This window comes from Procambarus clarkii, chromosome 55 (genome assembly GCF_040958095.1).
Source record: "Procambarus clarkii isolate CNS0578487 chromosome 55, FALCON_Pclarkii_2.0, whole genome shotgun sequence".
NCBI lineage: Eukaryota > Metazoa > Arthropoda > Malacostraca > Decapoda > Cambaridae > Procambarus > Procambarus clarkii.
The window spans coordinates 23576119-23600888 of NC_091204.1; the positions used below are offsets into that span (position 1 = coordinate 23576119).

Here is a 24770-nt window from a genome sequence, read left to right on the forward strand (position 1 = left end):
ACAGTAACCCTCCCATCCCTCTCCTCGCCACCACTCCCTTGTCTGATGCGTTCCAAGATCTGATTTTTCCCATCAGAAAAATGGAACATCAAAAATATTGTTCCCATTAATGGAAAAAAGTACAGAAAGTAAACGCATTGAAAAATTATGGGAAAAAATACTCGAAGGAACGGTAAACGGCTAAATTCTAACGCAATGTCGCACAATTAGATAAAATTTAATTCTATGAAAATTAAATTTAATAAGTGCAATCAGAAAAATTGAAATGGAAATGTAACATTTAGTATACCGTGTTGTCACAAACGGTGCCATTTTCATAAAACGTTGCTCTTTCTAATCGCGGGCGAGGCATGTATAAAGTATGTATATAAAACCCCGCCCAGATGTGAATGGAATAGTGTCAAAATTTCAGACATTGGTGAAGAATTAGATCATGAAAATAAACATTTTAATTTTATTCATAGAATAGTCTTCTATATAAATTAACGAGCAATGGAAAAGTGATCACGAACAAAATCTTCGTGGACAATGTTAATAGCGTCCTCGTGCAGTGTTAAACCAGTGCAGTTGTCGCAAAGGTATCGTGGTCACAATCTGCTGGCATGTCGCATTGTAAATGCTAAACATCTCTATTGTAGTAAAGACATAATTTTGATTAATGGACACTTGCCCGTTCTGGGTAATTAGTCTACCACATGACATCTCGAAGTCGAACTATTAAACTGCCAGATAATAAATTTGGTAACCAGAACAAAGTACTTGCAAATAATTTTGCGACGTCGCTGTGAAGAATGTATTGGTTATTCTCGCTAATGTGTAGCACTACGCAGTGTCCAATCAGAAGCTAACCTTTATGGTGCCGTCCTCACCGTCCCAGGGAACTCATCCCGATTAGTTTTCACTAATAACAGGAAGTTGTTTATCTTGTTCGGGAACTTGTTACATAATTTAAACTAAAATCTAGTTCTATAATTAAGCAGATTACCACTGCTTGCGTTTCAATAAATTTTGATTGAAAAATTTATTAAATTTTAATATTGCTAGTTTTCTAGAGCGAAATAGTCGCTTGTGCCATACTTTTCCGGACTTTCAAATAATTTAGGTAAATACAAACGGCAGTAATAAATTACGGCATGTTGTATTAGTGTGATTGTAGGGGAAACTTCTCGCATTTCCTCTTTGCTATAAAAGATTTGGCATGGGCTTCTTGATCCCGTAAGGACCAGCTGTCTGTTTTCCACTTTTCCTCGGTAGTGTTTAATAGGGCAGGTAGTCTCCCTACTGCTCTTGCGTCCCCTTCCACCACTTTCATGCCTAGATGCTACTGTCCCTCGACATGCCTCTTGTGGCGTGCGGCAGTCTCCTTGGAAGCATTCTAGCATTTGCAGTGTTGAAAGTATGCAGGCTAGAAAAGGCGGTTGCTGAATTTTTTTTTTTTTCAAAACTTTGGAAAATATGCTAAACGTAAGAATGGAGCTCTTCCATCGCCACCGCTGTCATCTTAAGCTTTACTAAAGAGCGAGACATTTTGAACCCCCATCCCCTTAAACTGTCACTCGCCTCTGCCTATACTATAATTTATTCACTGAACTCTAGTAAAGTGTCCCTTTGCTCGACGGTGATGGTCTGCAACAGCATCTTACTGAATTCCGTCTCTAAATTGGCACCTTTTAACTTTTTCCTTTGCTGCAAGTTCTTGCGTTGTTGCTTCTTTGACCTGGAAGTACTTGGCCTAGAAGATATATTTAGCCAAACTGCATTCAGTCTGACTCTTCCCTCAACCTTCTCTCGTATAGCTCGTTTAGAAACTGTTAGTTTGAAAATTATGAAGGTTGAAATACTCGGAAGGAAATATTCAGAGCACTGGATTTGTTGAAAAAATCTACATGGAGCCATGAAGAGTTCCTGCAGCCTCTATAACACAAACTTGGGTTTTAAAAAAATTCCCCACTGCACCTGGTTAAAATTTTACCATGTCGTGGTGCCTTAGACAAAGGCACGTCTGGTATCGCCCTGACCATAAGCTCGACCCGTCATCACGGCCCTTGTAGATTTAATTTGATGTATCACGCTATTGTGATTTCTGTTCTAAATTTTTTTGTTCCTAGGTTCTCTAAACACACTCCCCCCCCCGGACATTTGTTCTACTCTGACCATCACGCCCTCTGTTTTTTTTTACCATCTCTTCTTTCACTTGTAAGTTGAGTAGACACATGTTTGTCCCCTAGTCGATAGTGGTGCCTTTATTTGCACTCCAGTTCAGCCTAAAATATTAGGCTGCGCAACTTATTCCGCGACCATTCGTTTTGCTCTGCATCATACTAAGATGCGGCTCGGCTTCGGTGCCTTTCGTTCATCTACCACACGGCTTGCATTTTGAAACCAGCATCCTGTCTGATCTACTACACTATCCCCTCGCCACTTCTACTTGAGCAGTGCTCTGACCACTTGGGAGGGATCTGTTCCCTCTAGCTGCCTTCCTTTTCCTGCAAAGGTGTCTAGCACGGAACACTAGGTTGCAAAGTGTTTTATAATGCTATCTTGGGTATCTTGATTTCAGGGCTTGGTGTCCTCGCGGCACTGTCCTCGAGCAGCCCTCCTTTTTTTTTTTTTTTTTTTTTTGTTACATCCCCCAAGAAGCAGCCCGTAGCAATTGTCTAACGCCCAGGTACTTACTGCTAGGTAATAGGGGCATCAGGGTGGGAAAAACTCTGCCTATTTGTTTTTGCCTCCTCCGGGGCTCGAACCCGGGACTTCAGGATTACAAATCTGAAGCGCTGTCCAGTCAGCTGTCAGACATGTTACTGTTTTAGCACAGATGGGGTTTTCCCCCCATGTAAAATGTTGTAAGCTCTTTACCACGTGAAGGCTTACTTCCTGTACTTTCTCAGGACTTCAATGAAATGGTTTTTCACTTACTCTTCAGTGAAGAGTAACGGAGCAAGTCTATCGGCTAATCTAGTTACAATAGATCGAACCTACTGTAAAACCCATATGCATGTTTTGATAAAACCTATTTAGTTCAAAGTCCAGAATTCGTATGTACTTTCAGTTTAGTTACTACCCTAGACTAGTAGGGAATTCTTGTAAAAACTAAAAAAAAAAAAAAAAAAAAAAAAAATCTATACCAAGCGTAAGAATATTTAACACATGTACTATATTAGTCCTGATACAGTGTATTAGGCCAAGGAAAATAGTTACTTTGTCAAAACGCTACTAGTTTTATAGCTTCTAAATCAATAATTAAGATTTCTAATTTCGTTGGACGTCAGTATAATTACTTAGCTCCTCGGTTACTAAAAGTACTGCCAAAACGGGAGGATGGGATGTACTGTACCATCTTTCCCTTCCTTACATCCACCCCCATCCCTCTTCTGGGCAAGTATCTTCACGGCAGAACTTTGCCATTTTCATCGTCAGCGGCTTTGTATAAAGTTTAAATGTTATGGTACTCTCGCAATGCTCTCGGCTCTAACTTAAAACTTGCATCCAGTAATGGAATACAACATTGGCAGTTCTGACAGACGACCAAGAAATTCTTAACATTCATATTGGTTAGTGTTTTTGATGGATGCTGTTTCAGGCCATTTCCGGGAAGATTTCCCGGAAAGGTGTTCCATGTTAGGATGTGTATCGAGTCATCCTGTATTCTGAAACGGTTGGCAGGGTTGTTAGGCTGGAATTGAATAATCTTTGAAGAGACCTTCCTCATCCTCCTCACCTTTTCCTTATAGTAGGTGGAAGAGAAACAAAGTTTAACATGGTCACAAGTGCTTGATTCTTAGAAATTAATGGAACATTTTCATTTTCCAAACTAGTTTGTCGTGCACCTCGTTTGAATGCCCCTATTTTTTTTTTTCTTCGGTATAGTTTCCTAATGTCTCGCTATAATTCTTGGTGAATCGGATAAACTTTGCTTCTGTTCGCCACACTTCCCGTTCGGGAACAGACTTCTACTGTTTTATGCCTCTATCTGATGTGTTGGTGGCTAGTCTTCCCACTAGGTCACTTGTAATGATTTGCTGCAGAGATTTGTTGGCTTCCCAAGTGTCGTCTGAACCTCTTCAATGATGTAAGGAAGCTCCTCCAGTCTTGGAGTCCTGGTCACTATTTGTCCTCCGGTCAGTGACTACTCGGCCACATGTTCATCCCTATCCAGCTTGCCACCATCCTTTCACCATACTAAAGTTTGGCTAATCGTGAGGCATGTCTATCTACCACTCCTCTGCCTTTCCACAGAAGCCAAAGTCCACCTGCCCTTTTCTCCCCTCTTAAGAGGTGGTAGTTTTTATTAGTGCCTCGACCCTGTTCTGACTCGCTTACCCAGTGGTAGACTGATCATAGGGAGGGATACTAACGGTCATTACTGCAGGCAATGTTGCCCTGCATGCTGAGTACAGCGTTGTTGCTGTTCATGACATCAAAGGGCTAGACCACTCCTGCTGCTCACTGTTTCCCTAGGCTCACAACCTTGCTAGTCGCCCCTGTGTATATTTTGACGTACACTTAACGTATCCCATTCTTGACGGTCTGTCTTCTGTCCTGGTTGCTTTCCCGAAGATCTTGTTAAGTGTACTATACGCAGTCTTGTAAGAGGTCAGTCTCTTCTTGAGACTGAGTCAGTCAGTCTCAAGACTAACTCTTAGTCGGTCTCTTCCAGAGTCTTGTAGTTTCACTCTCCAGGAGCTTGGGGGGGGTGGGTTAATTCTAGTTACTAATGGTTGTATTGTTAGCCATCGACTAGTGCTGTTAGTTCTACTGCACTTGTGATCTTAACTCTCTACATTCTCACGGTTTTAGTTTCCACAGCTGCTGGTATATCAAAGATGAAAGCTTTGTTTCAATCTTGAGTGACCTTTTGGATTTGGCGGAGCCTCTTTAATCATGCAGCCTGGCCTCTATTATTGTTCAGTGTACTAGTCTAGTTGTGCGTGCGGGGTTGTGCTTACTATTTGGTCCTGCCTCTAGCCTATACATTGAACATTTTTAAACCTTATTGGACTCTCAAATGTCTACATTTGAAACGGTGTGGCATCTGCCTCCACCGGTCATGGTGCATACAATTTGTACACTAGTGTCAGGATAGTCTTTCAAATGTTTAGCTTATTTGGTCACTTTTTTTTTTCCAACTGTTACTGTTCACTCATGCCAAGTCTGTCCACCCTGGGAATTTTGTCACTGATGTCTCCCTTTTTTTCAAATCTTCCAGAGACGTGAGATTTTGGTCCAACCACTTGGGATGGACGGTAAAACAACGATCTCTTCATACAGGTCGGAGTTTACTTATCGATAGTGGTTGGACACCATTCCTCATCTCCTAAAATCACTATCCTGATCCCTTCAAAGTGCTATACAGTAGTAAAGACTTGGCGCTTTCCCCCTGACAGTTCTCCTCCCCGTGGCCTTTCCTTGTACCTCCTACCTCTAGGTTAGAGTTCTTGTGGCACACCTCTGAATCTTTTGTCTAGTGTTCAACTAGGCACGAACTCGAGACTGGAGCTGTATACGTCCAGGATTAGTCTCGTAACTGATATAATAAATGGTGAAAGATTACTTAAATTGGTTCCCAATGGCATTTGTTACTCTAGCATATGCTGCCGAAATCGTTTTGATGTGGGCTTCTGGGGACAGGTTGTGATGTCAACCCCCAGATATTTGACTATTGTAGGATTTCACCTCCTAGATGGCAGTGTTCAGCCTCTTGCTCCTTTCACCTAATTTTATTACTTTACATTTTCCAGAGTTTAACTTTAGTAGCCCTTTTTAGACCAGTCCTCTAGGTCGTCCTATAGTCTTTATTCTTGTTTTCATCATCTGCAAACATTGAGAGAAATGACTATCCTCTGGAAGATAATTTAAATGTATCAAACTGGATGGAGCCACGTAGAGCTCTGTGGGACTGCTGGTGACATCTCGCCACTTTACGCCCCCCCCCCCACCAGTTACTTGGTTTCCTGTGGCCGAAGTACTTTTATCCACTAGAGTACCTTGCCTTCTACTCCTGACCGTTTCTCCACCTTTTGAAACGGACTCTTATGGGATACTGTAAAATTTAAAACGGTTGCAAGACAATGCAGTCTGCCCCCTATCCCCCCCCCCTCCTCAACTATTCTCTTACCAAAGTTTTTTGTCGGCTGGTTATAGAATTGTACTAAACCTGCGAGACATGATTTACCATCCCTGAACACTTCCTGGAGGCGTTACAAATCTCCCAGATGTTGTAAATTTTTCCATGCAATCTTTTCCATTGCCTTGCATGGGATAAGTAAAGAACTGGCCTGTAGTTAAGTTTCTCCTTGCTAGTCACCAGTTTTGTATATAGACACGTTAACGATCTCTCGGCTTTCTGATAGGTCTTTCCAGTGACTTGTTATGTACCATACTAGGGGCACTTGGAGCGTCTACATTCTCTTTTAGTATCCATGGCGAGTGTAGTTTAATGAAACCAGATACAAATAATGGGTTGTACCATATTGGACGATTGGAGCCACCAGTAGACTATGCTTGTTTTGAGTAATTATATATGAAAAAAAAATTATGGTGCAAATTTTAAGATCTGTTAAACTTCCTTTTTACTTTATATCCTTCTATTGGATAATGGAAGGATATATCTTCCTGACCACACTTATTGTATCAATACCACACCACTGAAATGTTCACACCTGAACACAAGGTAGAACCCATTATATAATTCTTTAATGGTTTCCATTAGCAAGTTTATGGCACAAATGTGCAGTAAATATACAGGTACCAGGTAAAACTATTTGAATACCTTTTGTCAAACTTTGATTCACTAGTGTCACTGATCCATATAGAAACCCCATTCTAAAATATATAAACATTCGACCAAATATTAACCATGTAATAGTTCCTCAGTTAATCACTTCAGTGAATCAAATTAGTGTAGTATACTGTACTATTTAGGACCAAAATGGCATGTATTACGCATATGGATACCAGGAGGAAATTATTTTGGTTGCTGTTAGTTGGTTCATCGTATTAGTGAATTTGAACTTCCTGGTTGTCCGTAACTACATTGGTACTTTTCTCCAAATAGTAAATTTATTTAGATGGAAAATATATGGGCATAAATCCTGTAACAATGCTGCCCTGACCTACATGTCTGTGACAGATGAACAACGCAGGAACGCTGGGCATGGTTGAGAAACGCACCACAGCAGATGGTCTGGAGCTGACTATGGCCACCAACTACTTTGGTCACTTCCTTCTCACCAACATGGTCTTGGGTAAGTGACCTCCGTCACCTTTGTTGGCTGGCTGCATTAATATCCTGACAAAGTAATGCCTTCATTAGTAATCTGTGGAGCTTCTATCAACTTGATGCATGGTGTTTTAAGTAGTTGCATGATTGCTTTATTTTGAAGTTAGTCCTTCATCATTTTCAATATTTGGTGTACATTAGTCTTCTGAATTCAGGTTTTTGTATGGTGGTACACTAGCAGTGTTTTAACGTTAACTGTAATTTAACTAGTATAGTATAAACTTAATCTTGCCAAATGAAAGATAATCCCCCGAATAAGTTGTAACTTACGGCACCAATTTTAATAAATTGGTTATTCTTGCAAAATTACTTGGCTTAAAGATTTGCCTGAAATAGTTATTAAAATAGTGATCGAGACATTTTTAATACGGTAATTGGCGGTTGTCGTTACATGTTGTGTAGTAATTTTTTTTTTCTTCAAATGTTTATAAAACTACTGTACTCAAATTGTTTTATTACTATGCTGGTGCTGCATTGCCTTCCCGGTTTGGTGCCTTTTGATTACTTCATTACTATGCGTGTTGGTTTGCAAATGTTGACCAGACCACATACTAGAAGGGGAAGGTACAACGACGTAGTTTCGGTCCGTCCTGGACCATTATCAAGTAGATTTATTATGGACTTGAGAATGGTCCAGGACGGACCGAAACGTTGTCGTCCCTTCAACTTCTAGTGTGGTCTGGTCAACATACTTTAGCCACGTTATCGAGACTCATCACCTGCACTTGGTTTGCAAATGTCTTTAAGGTACCTGATGGTTCGAAACTCATGGAAGAGCGTGTTGCAACTGTAGCTGCTACTTCTTGATTCTAAACTTTATTTATCTTCCATAATCAGTCTTGGTCGAAGCAAATTAAAGAACTTAAATTTCTCTATACCTTGAAGGCTTATGCGTGTATCAAAATTCTTTAATGTGTTTTAATATCAAAGTTGGTTCCCTGGGGTGTGCACTTTTCCCCCTGCCTGCAGACGTCCTCCAATTTTTGCCAATATACACCATTGATATTTCTCCCCTCCCCACGCATTCTTTGCTGTAAATATCCCCCAAATTCATGTCTTTCCCCAGACACGCGCACCTGACATTGCCTCATCACTAACCATCTTGCACAACACATTGTCCCAGTAATGGGAAGATTGTGCCCAGAATGAGTAATCTTAAAATTAATCTTGAATGCATATATATACTAGAGCGTTAGTTTTAAAAATATTAAATTCTTCATGGGTTTTAACTCTTTCTACATTTCGTGAAGTTGTGGTGGTAGTTACTGTCATGTTCACAGAAAATGGTACCATCCGTTTTTTATGTGCGGCGGCTGAGACGCCAGAGAGAGAAGGTAAACAATAGAGCGTACAGGACGCCCGCCAAGCTTGGTAGCTACTAGTCATGTAATCATATAAAGTATTAAAGTCAGTAACCAAGTCATGACTTTACATCAACCCTACAACCAAGACTTTCTCAGTAACACACAAACACCACAGTTACTGTGGCAGACCCTCGGGGCCCCATGGAAAACGCTACATAATATACAAAGTTGTCAGAAGTGTTGAGAGGCTAGACCAGTGTCTGGCTCCCAGCTTGGCGAAAAAAGTTACTATAGACCAGACACGGTGTCTGAACAGTGGCCACTGGGCCAAAAAGTAAAATCATAACCATTAATGAAGTTCAATGACCCAAAGTCTGCTCCTTTGCGTTCTGGGCTGGAGGGTCCTCATGGTTCTCAATCTGGTGTTGCCTTGCTTCCTTTCCGATCTTCCTTGTCTCCTGTGCCCTCCTTTCCTTCTCGGTGTCTTCCCTTTTGTACTTGATCCTCCTCCTCGCCGCCTGTCTGTTCAGGCCATTGTCCATCCTCATCCCGGCGTTCATGTTGCCAGTTTGCATTCTGTTGAAAACTGACGAGGCGGTCGTCTAGCATATTGATGGAACGCCTGTCTACATCAGAAGCATAAGCCTAGCTCGCCTCCCTTCCCCACCTCCTCGGTGGGTAATGGTTTCAATGTATTCCTCGCCTTGCGACTCACACTCCCTGCTCCCCCCTCCCCCCTCCCTTGTCAATGGCGGAGTCTCCCGTCCCCACCCCACCCCACCCCATGGAGGTTTTCTCTAACTTTTCTCGGATGCTGCCCTTACTACGGTGCAGTCAACTGTTTGTCCTCCCTACCCCAGATTTCCTTGGCTGCTCCTGTTGCCTCCTCCCGCTCCAAACTCACTTTTCCTGTGGTCCGTCTTTTCTGCTCATGTCTCGGTTATCTTTGCTAGCTGTCGCCCTGACTTTCCTAATCTTCTTCCTTAGTATGTTCACCTTTGCCTTTGTTTCTCCATTATCTGTTGGGGGGGGGGGCCCCCCACCCCTGGTCCTTAAATTAAATGTTCGTTTTTGTGCAAACTTCCCTGAACTCCAACTTCTAATCACTCGGTTATCCCCGTCTCTGAGCCGATGCAGAGTGCTCGTCCTGGTCACTTCCATGGTTATCCTTACCAGAACTTTTTTTGAACCGTCTGGCACGATGTTATGACAGACGCCCGGGGCTGCCTTTTTTAACCTTTTGTCCCCTTGTCTCTTCTGAATTGTTGAGCCAACTCGTGTTGACTCTCTCACCCTTTCCTGTCTTGATCTTTCTGTTCTTCTCTTTGGACTTAATACGGTTTCATTTTGACCAACATAAGTGACCATTTCTCCCTTCCCCCCTCCTCTAACCTTGACTTCTCTTTTTGCCCTTTCCTTTGCTAGGTTTGCTAGGGCTAACTGAAACCTCTTCACTGTGCTAATCTTTGACCTTTGATCTGCCTCTCCCACAAGCCTGCATCCTCTTTAATGAGTTTTGATGCTGCTCTGTTCCTCGCTCTCCCTATAGGGGCGTGCAGAAATGAGTTACCTGGTGCAATGCAAACTCTGTTCGGGCTGTCGGCATGCAGCCTGGAAGACACTACATTGTTGTAGGACGCGCCCCCCCCCCTTTTTTTATAATTTCGGAAGGTAAGTGCAGTGGCCTGTAGTGCCATCTGTGTGGGTAATCGTGAGGGTTGGAGATCTTTAGTTTCCACCATTACGTCTGACCCATCTTTCCTTATCTGGAAGAGAATTGGCATGATAGCGGGTAAGATTTTTTTCCAGATGTCTCGCCAGTCTTTAACCTTCGCGGTTCTATTGTGGCGTATCTGGTCAGTAGAGATCGAACTTGGTTCTCACTTATTGTTGGCTCCGGGTCTAATCTCCCTCCTCCTTTCCTTACTCGTAAGCCCTTCTTGAATCTTCTCCCTAATTTTTTTTTTATCTTCAGCTTATCTATAACCTCTCCATTCTGCTCTGGCCCTCTAGTTGTACGGCAGCGGGCTCGAATGATAGAGATGCTTCGCCATCTCCCTCCATGCACGTTTGCTTTTAGTATGTTTATAACCGTGCCTGAGAGTAATTGTCAATACCTGAAGACTGGCTTGAGGCAATAGTTCTTCCTATTAGGAAACCTGGTTCTCAAGGGTCGTCCCTTAAGGGCTTCTACATTATTGCTCTCCAAAAGTTGAATCTGCAAACCATGAATGTAAGGTTCGTCTGATGTGGGTCTTGGAACGCTATCACCACCACCTCTTCGTTGTCTCGGCACAACTGATGAACTTGGAGGTCTAGAATCGCACTCCCTTTGCTGCGAAACCTGACCTTTTTGCCTTGGAAAAGACGCAAGACACCACCTGGTGATGCTGTATTGTCCCAACTTTCGTGGTAATCTCCCTCTTCCTCCAGAGCTTCCTCTTGTATTTCCTTTAGTGAGTCTTGTTATCACTTTGCCTCTTTTTCGGTAATATGAAGGTGTGCCCCGAGGTAGTGTTCTGAACGCTATTCTATTTTTTTTTTTTTTTTTTCTTCTCCTGGCTGCCCTCGATGGTCTTCTTTCCTCCTGACTTTCTTTCGCTGTTTACTCTCGCCCTCTGTCAAGGTATTACTCGCCTTTCCTCCAACTTGAGATTGATGCAGTGTCGTCCTGGGCTACCAATCGTGGCTTAATTCTGCAGCTTAGACTTGTGCTATGACCTTTACTCGGAAGTAGGTCGTCCTTCGACCCCCTGTCCCTTTATGGTAAACTTCTTTCGTGTAAGAATTCTGCAAAACTTCTAATGTTAATCTTTGACACTCGCTAGTCCTGGTACCCCGTATCTCCTACCTCGGTTGAATGCCGAGGCCCTTGACTAAAAGCTCTTGTCTCACACATCCTGGGGAGGTGATAGGAACTCGTCTTTAATTTCTTTTGCTGTTTAAACTCTTAAGGCTGTCCTTACTAGTCTGCTTCTTCCTCCACCCTTCGTAGTCTTCATCTTCACCGTACAGGGCTCGGTCTTGGGTCTGGTGCCTTTCGACCGACCCCCTACCCTGAGCCTGTCGATAGACCAGAATCCTGTCTGTACAGAATCGACGTGATGGCTGTCATCGCTACTATGCGTGATCCCTAAAACACCTTATTTAGCTTGTCATACTTGGACCATTACCCCATCCTTTGGGCCCCCCTTTTAATTTTCTACTACCTTCTGTTTTATGTACGGTTATCATACTTGCAAGGTTCCCTCTCGGTTCATGTAGCCAATGTTTGTCATTCCATCCTTTTTACCCCCAAGGAGGGTCCCTCTTCATAGATTTTGCAGAAGCTTAACCTGCGTGACTAAGGGTTTTACCTCCTTTCCCCCCCCCCCTCTCCTACAATTATGAAACTCTATTTTCTTGCTCATTTTCTTCACATTATATCAGTCTTCAATCTGTCTGCTGACAGTGTAGGCTACTCGGTTGTTTCCCAATTGCACCTATGTCGCAAACCTCTTAGACTAGCATCTTCACGGCTGAACTTTATGCAGTTTGTTTGCTTTTCAACTGCTTTCTCATTGTATTTCTTCCTTTGTAGTACTCTTTCGCAGTGCCCTCGTGGCTCTGGAGTACTATAATGCAGTCCATCCTGTGGTCGGAAATTATCTTGGCTGTTTATCTCCAACAGACTTGTTCATCTTAACACACTGTTTATCTCCAACAGAACGATCGGCGTTCAATCCCCCGACCGTTCAAGTGGTTGGGCATCTTTCCTTCCGAACCCCCGTCCCATCCCAAATCCTTATCTTGACCCCTTCAAAGTGCTATATAGTCGTAATGGCTTGGCGCTTTTTTTTTCCCCCCTGATAGTTCAATTCAATTCCAACAGACTTAAAACAGTCTAGTTTTTCTGGGTTCCCAGCCATATTGTTGCATTCTTCAATGAGCATGCGGATGCTAAGGAAGCTATCCGCACCTATCCTGTAAAGGTGTTCCCTATCCTAACTTCTACCCAGTTATTTAGTCCTCAATCCTAAACCGTTTGGACGGTCGTGGATCCTTTCACTCACAAGCTGTGTGCTCTTAAGGGTGGTGTGCCCATGGCACTCCTCCTACCACTGTAACAGACGGTGGAAAACGAACAAGGTTATGTATTGGCCATACACGCATAACTTTTGGGCACTTAATGGAGCGCTGCCATGTTCCTTATTGTCCGAATTGAATTTTCTCTTACGGTCGTGCATATCCTTGTTGAATGTCCTAACTTCCACGATGTGCATGTATCTTGCTTCTCAACTGTCCCTTGCAGTCACGTGTCACTTGTTAGTATCCTTGGTGAATCTAATGTCTGATTTTTGTTTGCAGTCTTCGCTTTTATTCTCGTATTTGCATCCTTGGTGATATTTAGCGTCTTTTGAATAACCTGCTCTTTTGATGGTGCTACATTGCCTCCCCAGCTTGGTGCCTTCATTTGATAATTACTCCAGGTGCTCAGACCCCAGGGAGATACAAATTTATCTAATGGTGAGCAATTGAGAGAAGTAGACACCCTTCATGTATAATTTTTAAATGGTACATTTTTGTAATGTTACTGTTGATCACTAAAGTGAAAATTTACACTTCTAAATTTGCCTAAGTTTTCATAGTGTGTGGAGGTCTGATTTAACAAGTTTATTGAAACTTTCATCTTGAACCTCGTGGATATCCATGAGGGGTTTGGGTTAAAAAAAAATTGCAATGAGCGGTTATTAAATTAATTGGGGGGGGGGGGGGAAACTTGGTTTGGAGGCACTGTAACAGTGGGAGGGGTGGTTGAAATGCCACCAACCAACATAATGGTCTCAAAGCGGCTACTAGTTGTAGTTCTTAACATAAGTTAATCTGCTTAATTAATATTTAAACTGCTGGTAAAACTGGCACGAAACGGTTATGGGTAATAAAATATTAAATTTCCTTCTAGGCTGATGACACAATGTCTCTGAATGATAGTTTAATCCCTAGGCCTACTGAAATCTAGTACTCCAAGCCGGATCATCAATGTATCGTCAAGCCAACACCTTGCGTGCAAGTCGTTTAATCCGGATGACCTTAACTACGACGTGAAAGCTTACCCTGGCTTTGAAGCCTCTTACGACGACAGCAAGCTCGCCAGCGTACTCTTCACTGTGGAACTTTCCCGCAAGCTGCGCGGCTCAGGTTAGTTAAGGCCAGAAAAATAGTTGGAAGAACTGGTTTGTGTTGGTTCTTGCTTACGTGTACATGTACTCCACAGGTGTGATCGCAAACAGCGTTCACCCGGGGATTGTGTCCACGGAGATCATGCACAAGGAGGGAGGACCCTGGTTCTTGCGTTACATCGCCGCTTGGCCCATCTGGCTTATGGGAAAAGTATATATTGATAATTGTTGTACGAATGTGATGGAGCTGTAAAGTATTACACAATATTAAATGTGTTCATATCAAGACGATCTTGATCTAACACTTTAACACTTCCCTCTTTAAGGATGCGAAACTTGCTGCCGAGACGCTGATTCACCTGGCAGTGTCAGAGGAGGTAGACGGTATCAGCGGAAAGTACTTCGTTGACTGTAAGGCAAGTTAACTAGTGTTCGTTGTTCATATCAAACTACCAGACTTAATATTAACTTCGTATCTTGTAAAGAATCTAGACATTTATTTTGCTTGCATGGAATTTTAGTGGATAAGAGCTGCTACTGATTTCTGTAATTTATTGGATGGAGAAAAAATTGGATGGATAAAACCTGGTGTCCTCACCTTTACATTTCCTTGTAACACAGGGCATTACAATCTTGTTAATGTGAAAATAACTTGAGCAGATTAAACTAGTGTAGTTTGTAGTAAATAGCTCAAAGGTCGGCAATTCTTGAGTTTGTAATGCCTGTATATTTTGCAAGATGAGCAGTTTTGCAAACAGATTAATTGTATTAAAATTTGAAACTTTAACTATGTATAATCGTAATGCATACCAGTAAGGACATCTAATTTAGTAACCCGAGACTAGTGTTGACCCTGGCGTCACTAGGCGCTTCCCACAAGGTGCTTTACTAGCACAGGGATGTTTATCAGCGGTGAGAGATGGAGTGTTTCAAAGAATGGGAATTTTAGTCCCTGGTGTTTCTGCTTTTTGATGCCCTGCCTAAGGGTTGCCTTATGGTGAGGGGGCTCACGTACGACTCCTTGGGGGGGAGGGGGGCCGGTACACGCCTGTAAGACTAATCAACGAACTTCTTGCTGGAAGGTCTGCCCATAAGGGGCTGCCCTTGGTGAATGGTTGGGTGACCAGGCTAGGGACGAAAGGGAGATGATCTTTGCACCATACCAGCGTGGGAGAATGGACGATGCAGTAACGTCCCCCTACCCCCCTTTTGTTAAAGGTAATCGACCCTCAACGTCGTCACTGATGGGAGGACGATGCACCCCATCCTGCACTGGCTAGTGCTCGGCCTTCCTGGCTGCCCTGGTGGCATCCCGTGGCTCTAGGACCCAGACTTTTAAAATTGATCACGTGTGGAAACTGACCCTGTGTGTTTTGACACCTCACACTTGTCTAACGGCTGTTGTCCATCCTCTTCCCGGCAATCTTCTTTACCTGTTCTCCTCCTCTTAGACTATGGAGGCTGTCGCCCAGCACATTGTTACTGGTACACTTTAAGTCAAACATAAGCCTGGCTCCTCTCCTCCCACTTCGGCAGGTAAGAAGGCATCGCCCTCTTTCCCACCTTTCGAATGTCTCCCCTTACCATTTTGGTGATTTGGGGGGGGGGGGGGCCTGTCCCAGCTATGTTTCTCCGTTTCATTGGTATTTTTTATTTTAGATTTAGTGTTAACAGGGAAACACAAATTAATGACATCGAAATAGGGAGTGAGCTAGGGAACAGTGATCACAAAGAAATCAGATTTAGCATAGAATGGAATAGACCTGTAGGAGAAAATTCTGTTAGTGCCAGATTTTCGAAAAGCTGATTTTAATAGCCTTAGAAATTTTTTGGGTCAAATTGATTGGAAAGTCTTGGGTATGGGTTGGGGGCCGGTCTTGGAGCGAGACATGAACCCAGCGATAGGTGACATATATTGAATCCACATGGAAATCCCCATTTACAACTTGTTTAAGAATATTCTAAACAAAGCACAGGAACGTAGTATACCATACAAATTGAATAGATCGAATACCAATGACCCAAAGTGGATAACAAAGAATTTGAAGAACCTTATAGGTAAAAAGAGAGCTTGGTACAAAAGGATTAAAAATGGAAGTCACTTTGGAACAGGAATTCGTAAAACTGGTTAGAAATGTTAGAGATAAGGCAAGCAAAAAAACTATGAAGTTCGCATAGCAGCGCAAGCAAAGACAAATCCTAAAGGGTTTTTTCAGTTATATCGTACTAAGACTAGGGAAAGGATAGGTCCATTAAAAACTGAGACAGGTCAAATAACAGATAGTGATGAAGAGATGAGTAGTATTTTTAATAAATTTTGTATCTGTATTTACTAAAGAGGAACTTAACAATATGCCTTCAGCCGAACAAGTCTGTGGATGGGGACGAGGACAGGTTGACGAGTTGAGCAGTTACCAGGGAGGATGTTCTTAAACAAATAGTAAAACTCAAACCAAACAAATCCCCAGGGCCGGATGAAGTGTTTGCCAGGGTGCTTAAAGAATGCAAAGAGGAGCTTTGTGACCCACTGTCTACCATTTAATAAATCAATAATCAGGCAGTGCCAGAGTTTTGGAAAGTTGCTAATGTGATACCAGTTTTTAAGAAAGGAGATAGATCACTTGCGTCTAACTATCGACCAATTAGCCTAACGTCTATTGTGGGAAAGTTACTCGAATCTATAATAGCAAATAAAATTCGTCTTCATCTTGGAAAACATAAATAGTCGCAACATGGTTTTATAAATGGCCGTTCATGTTTAACAAATTTGTTATCTTTTTATTCTAGCATTGTTGAGGCAGTTCATAGTGGTAAGGATTGCGATGTTGTGTACCTTGACTTTAGCAAAGCTTTTGATACACTGCCACATGAAAGACTGATTAAAAAGTTACTCATGGTATTGGGGGTGCTATATTAAGCTGGATTAGGGCATGCCTATACCAAAGGAAACGGTTTGTATAAATGGAGTCAAGTCAGTGGGAAAATGTTGTAAGTGGGGTGCCTCAGGGCTCTGTCCTGGGACCTCTGTTTATAATATATATAAATGATTTAGATTCAGGTTTGAGTAGCAACATTTGCAAATTTGCCGATGATACGAAAATCGGTAGAGAAATTAATTCGGAGGACTCGCTATCACTTCAAGTTGATCTAGATAGGGTTTTGAAATGGTCGAAGGATTGGCAGATGCAGTTTAATGCTGATAAATGTAAAGTTCTGAGGTTAGGTAATGATGATAGGGTTACAAGATACGAGCTAGATGGTGTTGAGATTGCGAAGTCGAATTGCGAAAGGGATCTGGGAGTTATGATTAGCAAGAATTTGAAACAAAAGGATCAATGCATAAATGTTCGTAATAAGGCAAATCGGACACTTGGATTTATTAATCGCAGCATTAGTAACAAGACACCTGGTGTGGTTCTCAAGCTATATCTTGCTCTAGTTAGGCCCCATTTAGATTATGCAGTTCAGTTTTGGTCGCCATATTATAGAATGGATATAAATTCACTTGAACGTGTAGAGCGTAGGATGACTAAGTTAATTCCCCAAATTAGAAATCTTTCATATGAAGAAAGATTAACAAAGCTTAAGTTGCATTCACTGGAAAGGCGAAGAGTTAGGGGTGACATGATAGAGGTTTACAAGTGGGTGAATGGACATAACAAAGGGGATATTAATAGGGTATTAAAAGTATCAACACAAGACAGAACACGAAACAATGGGTATAAATTGGATAAGTTTAGATTTAGGAAAGACTTGGGTAAATACTGGTTCAGTAACCGGGTAGTTGATTTGTGGAACCAATTGTCGCGTAACATTGTGGAGGTGGGGTCCCTCGATTGTTTCAAGCATGGGTTGGACATGTATACGAGTGGGATTGGGTGGTTATAAATAGGAGCTGCCTCGTATGGGCCAACAGGCCTTCTGCAGTTGCCTTTGTTCTTATGTTCTTGCGGGGGGGGGGGGGCTTCTGCAATGCGTCCTCAAGTCCTGGACTCTGTACGTCCGGCTCTGGGCCATCCTCCTGCTCCTTACACTCCCTCGCCCTTGCTAAATTTACCCACATCATGAAACCCCAACGTCACTTATTCGGATCTTGCTTGGTACAGAGTTCTTCCTTGCCTCTGGTTTTCCACTGTGCTGTTCTATTTTTTAGTTCTTTAATGGAACATTAGTGGATTTCATTTAAACTTCAGTGAACTCTACTTCTGATAAGTTTTCACTGCTTATCTCCAGGAGGCCATGGTTGGTGCTCGTTCTGGTCACTTCTGCGGTTATTTATTTCTTCCCCGCTTCCCTCAAGTCCCAGCAAAAGCTGGGTCCCGTAACTACTGTTCTCTTCACTTGCAATACTATTCCCTTCATCCTACTTTTTCAGTCGCCCATTCGGTGTTCTACAGCCCGTATCTTTGTGAGTAGATGGTAGTCTGCTCACCTGGAGTCGGTCAGGTGAAGTCACAGTGAGAGGTTGTGTTAACCGGAGCTCCTGAGTGTTGTTATATTATCATAGCAATATGGAAGTTGTAGTGAAGGACCTGGTGACTCTAGTGGGAGCCCTGAGGACAGAGTTGGACTCTCTGCGGGAGGAGGTGCGTCAGCTTAAAAAACAACGAGAAGTAACGAAGGAGGAGACCAGCAGTAAAGGGACCTCGTCTTGGAGAGTTGCGAAAGACAGGGGCCTTAAGAAGACTTTGATAAAGCCGCCTTCAAACGCCATAGCAACTTCAAATTCATTTGACGTTTTGGAGGACGAGTGCTGTGGAGAGACTGTGGATCGCGCAAAAGGGAAAGCAACGAAGAGAAAGGAAGCGCAGGCCCCTCAGAAAGTAAAGGAAGTACCTAAGCAAACATTAGTTGTGGGAGATTCCCAGATAAGGTATTTGGATAGAACGTTTTGTGCTAGAGATAGGGGGAACAGGTTAAGGGTTTGCTATCCCGGAGCTGGCATTGGTGATATTATAAACAACATGAATGATATTATGGCTGGTAATGGGAACAATCCCATTATTTGCATTAGCGTGGGAGGAAATGATGTTGGTCGAGTCAGGAGTGAGGAACTGATTCAGAGGTATAAAACAGCCATAGTTAGTTAGGAGCAAGGGAGGAATCCCGATCATATGTGGCATTCTTCCAAGAAAGGGAGTGGGAAATGAATGGATATCGAGGGCACTTGGTGTCAATTGCCGGCTGGAAAGATATTGCAAATCAAATGCAATATCTTTCATAGACAACTGGGAACACTTCTATGGAAGAAATGAAATGTATGCTCGTGATGGGGTGCATCTATCGAGAGCTGGGGTTGTTGCTGTTGCGAACTCGCTAGAAGAAGTGGTTAGAGGTGTTTGTTTGGGTTTAAACTGTTAGTAGATAGAGGTATGGGAATTGATTTGGAGGAAGGAGGTAATAAAAGTATGTGTTTGTGGGAGAAAGGAATTGGCAAAACGATCAGGGAAAGAGAAGGTCCGCAAAATAACAATTCACTTAGGGTATATTACACTAACAGTAGAAGTCTAAGAAATAAAATTAACGAATTAAATGCTCTTGTCTGCACAGAAAAAATAGATATTATTGCACTTACCGAAACGTGGATGAATGTAGAAAATAGAGAACTATTAGCTGAATATCAAATATATGGATTTAAACTATTTCACACAGATAGATATATTAGACGAGGAGGTGGAGTAGCCATATATGTTAGGGACAATTTGAAATGTAGTCTCAAAGAGGGAATCAAAACAGAGCCACACACAGAAACTATTTGGATTGAATTAAACGAAAAAGCTAATAATATTATAATAGGAGTAATATATAGGCCACCAAATTTAGACAGAATGGAAGCAAAGCATCTATGGGATGAAATATCTAGAGCATCTAGATCTAACAGTATTTATGTCATGGGTGACTTTAATTTTAGCGGAATAAACTGGTTGAACAAAACAGGAATAGTGAAGCAGAAGATTTTCTAGAATTAATTGACGATTGCTTTCTTACGCAACACATTAAGGAACCAACACGGGAAAATAATATTTTAGATTTAGTGTTAACTAACAGGGAAACGCAAATTAATGACATCGAAATAGGGAGTGAGCTAGGGAGCAGTGATCACAAAGAAATCAGATTTAGCATAGAATGGAATAGACCAGTAGGAGAAAATTCTGTTAAAGTGCCAGATTTTCGAAAAGCTGATTTTAATAGCCTAAGAAATTTTTTGGGTCAAATTGATTGGAAAGGCTTGGGTATGGGGTGTGGGCCGGTCTTGGAGCGAGACATGAACCCAGCGATAGGTGACTTAAATGGGGATTTCGATGTGGATTCAATATATAACTTATTTAAGAATATTCTAAACAAAGCACAGGAACGTAGTATACCATACAAATTGAATAGATCGTATACTAATGACCCAAAGTGGATAACAAAGAATTTGAAGAACCTTATAGGTAAAAAGAGAGCTTGGTACAAAAGGATTAAAAATGGGGAGGTCACTTTAGAACAGGAATTCGTACAACTGGTTAGAAATGTTAAAAAAGAGATAAGGAAAGCAAAAAGAAACTATGAAGTTCGCATAGCAGGGCAAGCAAAGACAAATCCTAAAGGGTTTTTTCAGTTATATCGTACTAAGACTAGGGAAAGGATAGGTCCATTAAAAACTGAGACAGGTCAAATAACAGATAGTGATGAAGAGATGAGTAGTATTTTTAATAAATATTTTGTATCTGTATTTACTAAAGAGGAACTTAACAATATGCCTTCAGCCGAACAAGTCTATGTGGGTGGGGACGAGGACAGGTTGACGAGTTTAGCAGTTACCAGGGAGGATGTTCTTAAACAAATAGTAAAACTCAAACCAAACAAATCCCCAGGGCCGGATGAAGTGTTTGCTAGGGTGCTTAAAGAATGCAAAGAGGAGCTTTGTGACCCACTGTCAACCATATTTAATAAATCAATAGTCAGGCAGAGTGCCAGAGTTTTGGAAAGTTGCTAATGTGATACCAGTTTTTAAGAAAGGAGATAGATCACTTGCGTCTAACTATCGACCAATTAGCCTAACGTCTATTGTGGGAAAGTTACTCGAATCTATAATAGCAAATAAAATTCGTCTTCATCTTGAAAAACATAAATTAATAATTGAGTCGCAACATGGTTTTATAAATGGCCGTTCATGTTTAACAAATTTGTTATCTTTTTATTCTAGCATTGTTGAGGCAGTTGATAGTGGTAAGGATTGCGATGTTGTATACCTTGACTTTAGCAAAGCTTTTGATACAGTGCCACATGAAAGACTGATTAAAAAAATAGTCTCATGGTATTGGGGGTGCTATATTAAGCTGGATTAGGGCATGGCTATACCAAAGGAAACAGAGTTAGTATAAATGGAATCAAGTCAGAGTGGGAAAATGTTGTAAGTGGAGTGCCTCAAGGCTCTGTCCTGGGACCTCTGTTGTTTATAATATATATAAATGATTTAGATTCAGGTTTGAGTAGCAACATTTGCAAATTTGCCGATGATACGAAAATCGGTAGGGTAATTAATTCGGAGGAGGACTCACTATCACTTCAAGTTGATCTAGATAGGGTTTTGAAATGGTCAAAGGATTGGCAGATGCAGTTTAATGCTGATAAATGTAAAGTTCTGAGGTTAGGTAATGATGATAGAGTTACAAGATACGAGCTAGATGGTGTTGTGATTGCGAAGTCGGATTGCGAAAGGGATCTGGGAGTTATGATTAGTAAGAATTTAAAACAAAAGGATCAATGCATAAATGTTCGTAATAAGGCAAATCGGACACTTGGATTTATTAATCGCAGCGTTAGTAACAAGACACCTGGTGTGGTTCTCAAGCTATATCTTGCTCTAGTTAGGCCCCATTTAGATTATGCAGTTCAGTTTTGGTCGCCATATTATAGAATGGATATAAATTCACTTGAACGTGTCCAGCGTAGGATGACTAAGTTAATTCCCCAAATTAGAAATCTTTCATATGAAGAAAGATTAACAAAGCTTAAGTTGCATTCACTGGAAAGGCGAAGAGTTAGGGGTGACATGATAGAGGTTTACAAGTGGATGAATGGACATAACCGGGGGGATATTAATAGGGTATTAAAAGTATCAACACAGGACAGAACACGAAACAATGGATATAAATTGGATAAGTTTAGATTTAGGAAAGACTTGGGTAAATACTGGTTCAGTAACAGGGTTGTTGATTTGTGGAACCAATTGCCGCGTAACATTGTGGAGGTGGGGTCCCTCGATTGTTTCAAGCACGGGTTGGACAAGTATATGAGTGGGATTGGGTGGTCATAGAATAGGAGCTGCCTCGTATGGGCCAATAGGCCTTCTGCAGTTACCTTTGTTCTTATGTTCTTATGTTCTTATGTTTCTCCCCCCCCCCCCCCAAAGTCCCACTTTCTCTTCCTGAACTTAAACACGTGTTGGACTTCTTACCAGAGCCTACACTCTTTTTACATGATTTAACTGTCGCCATACCCTCTGGGTGTTCTGACATCACTTGAGGCCTGCTGCCTTAAACCTTTTGTCTTGATTCTGAATTCTGGCGAGCCAACTCGTGTCGACTCCAGCACTCGCACATCTTTCTTGTCTTGACCTGTCTTTCCTTTATTTGGACTTCACCTGGTGGGGCTCTTGATGACCTACATGTGAGCATTTCCCCATCCTAGTCTATTTTCAGTCTTTCCCCTAAATGGCAGTTTACCAAGGCTGACTGGCATATATTCACCCTACATGCTTTTTTTCCTTTTCTCGCCACTCTGCCTCGAGCCCTCCTTTTCCTGACGATATTAGACGCTGCCTTCTGCTCCATTCCTTGCTCTGTCGCCTGGGTCACACGGGCAGTGCATTCCTTGGTGGCATGCAGACTGTTCGGGCTGTCTGCTATAAGCGTGAAGCCTAGAAGAAACGGCAACGCCGGCAGACGGATTTAGTTTCGGAACGTGTGCGCGTAGAACTATCCGTACAGCTAAACGAGAGTTGGACATTCTTGGGTTTACATCATTGTCAAATACGCCCCAGTTAGAAGAAAATCTGAAAGATGACGCAAGTTTATACCAATGTCTCGCCAGTTTTTCACCTGTGGTACTATCGTGGCAGATCCAGTGACGGTCGCGACCGAACTGGGTTCATTTTTAGACTATTGGCTCGGGTTCTTATTCCTTCCTTACTTCGTAAGCCCGTTCTTGAATCTCTTCCCTTACATTTCCACACTCGTCTCGGAATTCCCTTTAACGGTTTCCGAAATTGTCTGCCCTGGCCCTCTGCGGGTTCTATAGTAGCGGGCTCAGACATTCATAGATGGTTTTCCATCTTCCATGTGCGTCTCTGTATTAACTGAATCTGCGAGTCGTCGGTCCTCAAGGACTGGCTCGATACGGTTGTCCTCCCTACTCTGAAACCAGGGTCTCTAGGGACAGTTCTCCCCCCCCCCCATGGACTTCGCCCCATTGCCCTCAAGGGTTGCGTCTGCAAACTCTCGACATATGGTCAATGTCCCTCTGTGGAATTTGGAACACTATCGCCTCTTTTTGTCCCCCCCCCTTTTGCAGGTGCTACAGCACGACTGATGTCTTGGTGAACTTGGCAGTCTCTTCATACCGATTTTGCTCCAGGTGGCAACACCACCTAGAGATGCCATCATCTGCCCCAACTTCGTTCCTCTGGCCTTTCGTGGAAATCTCCTCACTCAAAAGCTTCCTCTTTAGTCGCTCATTGAGTGAAGTTTGATACCGCTCTCTGCCTGTTTTCAGCAATACGAAGGTGTACCCCAAGGTAGTGTTCTGAGCCCTACTAATATTTTCCCTGGTTGCCATCGATGGTAATTTCTCCGTTCCGGCATCTGTCGACGATCTTGCCCTCTGCTGTCCAGGTGATTCACCTTTCCTTCATCGGGGGTTTTAACTTGCGAATGATGCTGTGTAGTCTTGGGCCACAGATCATGGCTTGGTTCTCTACAACAAACTTGTGTAATGCCTTACTCGGAAGCAGATCGTTTCTAGTCTTCCCCCCCCTTCCCCCTGCGTAACTTTACGGTCATCCCCTTTTGTAAAAATTTGCAAAGCTTTTGGGGTTAGTCTTTGACACTCGTTTGTCTTTGTCGCCCCATATCTTGCCTCGGAGTTGAATGCTCTAAGGCCCTTAACCTACTTAAGGCCTTGTCCCATTCTTCCTGGGAGCTAATAGGTGCACACTCCTGTCTTTATTCCTCCCATTCAGTTTAAACTCTGGTTGACCTGCTTACTAGCCTACTTATCCAGCCCTTCACAATCGTGACTCTTTACACCATACTGGGTTATGCCTTGGCTCTGGTGCCTTTCGTTAGACTCCTATCCTCGGCCTGTATGTTGAAACTGGCATCCCGTTTCTTCAGGATCGCAGTGATCACTCTTTCCTGCCTTGCACGGTCCTTAAAAAAAATACCTCGCTCGCTTATTTTGGTCATTGATCCTTGCACCCCTCCTCGGGCACCACGTACCTTTTTCTGTATAATTGTCTAGCTTACAAATATTTCCCCTCGTCCTTTTTTTTTCTCTCTCCATGGAAGGAACTCCCCCTCCCCCTCATCTTTTCCTAAATCTTGTAAAACCTTGACCCATGTGATTAATGCTCTTACCCCCCCCCCCAAATCCTATAGTTCTGAAACTTTTTCCTTTAACACTTTCCTTCACACTCCCACTGTCTTCATTGAGGTCTTCTTCATGGGGTCTAAGTTTGCAGATGGTATTGTCTGTTTTTCCTGAGCACGTCTGTGTCTCTAGTCTCTGGAGACTAGCATCTTCATGGCAGAACATTGCTATTCTCAAACTGCTTTGTCGCCGTCATTCCTCCTTTGTTATAGTAGACTCTTGCAGTGCCTTCATGGCTCTAAAGTCCTTTAATCCAGTCTATCCTGTGGTAGTAGATTCAACATTAGCTTTCTTACCTCCAGTAGATTTAAGACTGTAGTTTTGCTAGGTTCCCAGCCAAATTGTCTTTAAATGAGCATGCAGATGTTGCCGCTTGAGGCTATCCACACC

The 24770-nt window shown here is 42.4% G+C and overlaps 1 protein-coding gene across 1 annotated transcript in view; it reads left to right on the forward strand.

Moving 5' to 3' along the window:
• LOC123755744 (retinol dehydrogenase 11) overlaps window positions 1-24770 on the forward strand; it is a 32460-nt gene that overhangs the window by 4993 nt on the left and 2697 nt on the right. The window contains exons 6-9 of the mRNA XM_045738497.2: window positions 7133-7247; window positions 13570-13764; window positions 13841-13956; window positions 14072-14161. Of these exons, the coding sequence (XP_045594453.2) occupies window positions 7133-7247; window positions 13570-13764; window positions 13841-13956; window positions 14072-14161 (516 nt within the window). The remainder of the gene's footprint in view (window positions 1-7132; window positions 7248-13569; window positions 13765-13840; window positions 13957-14071; window positions 14162-24770) is intronic.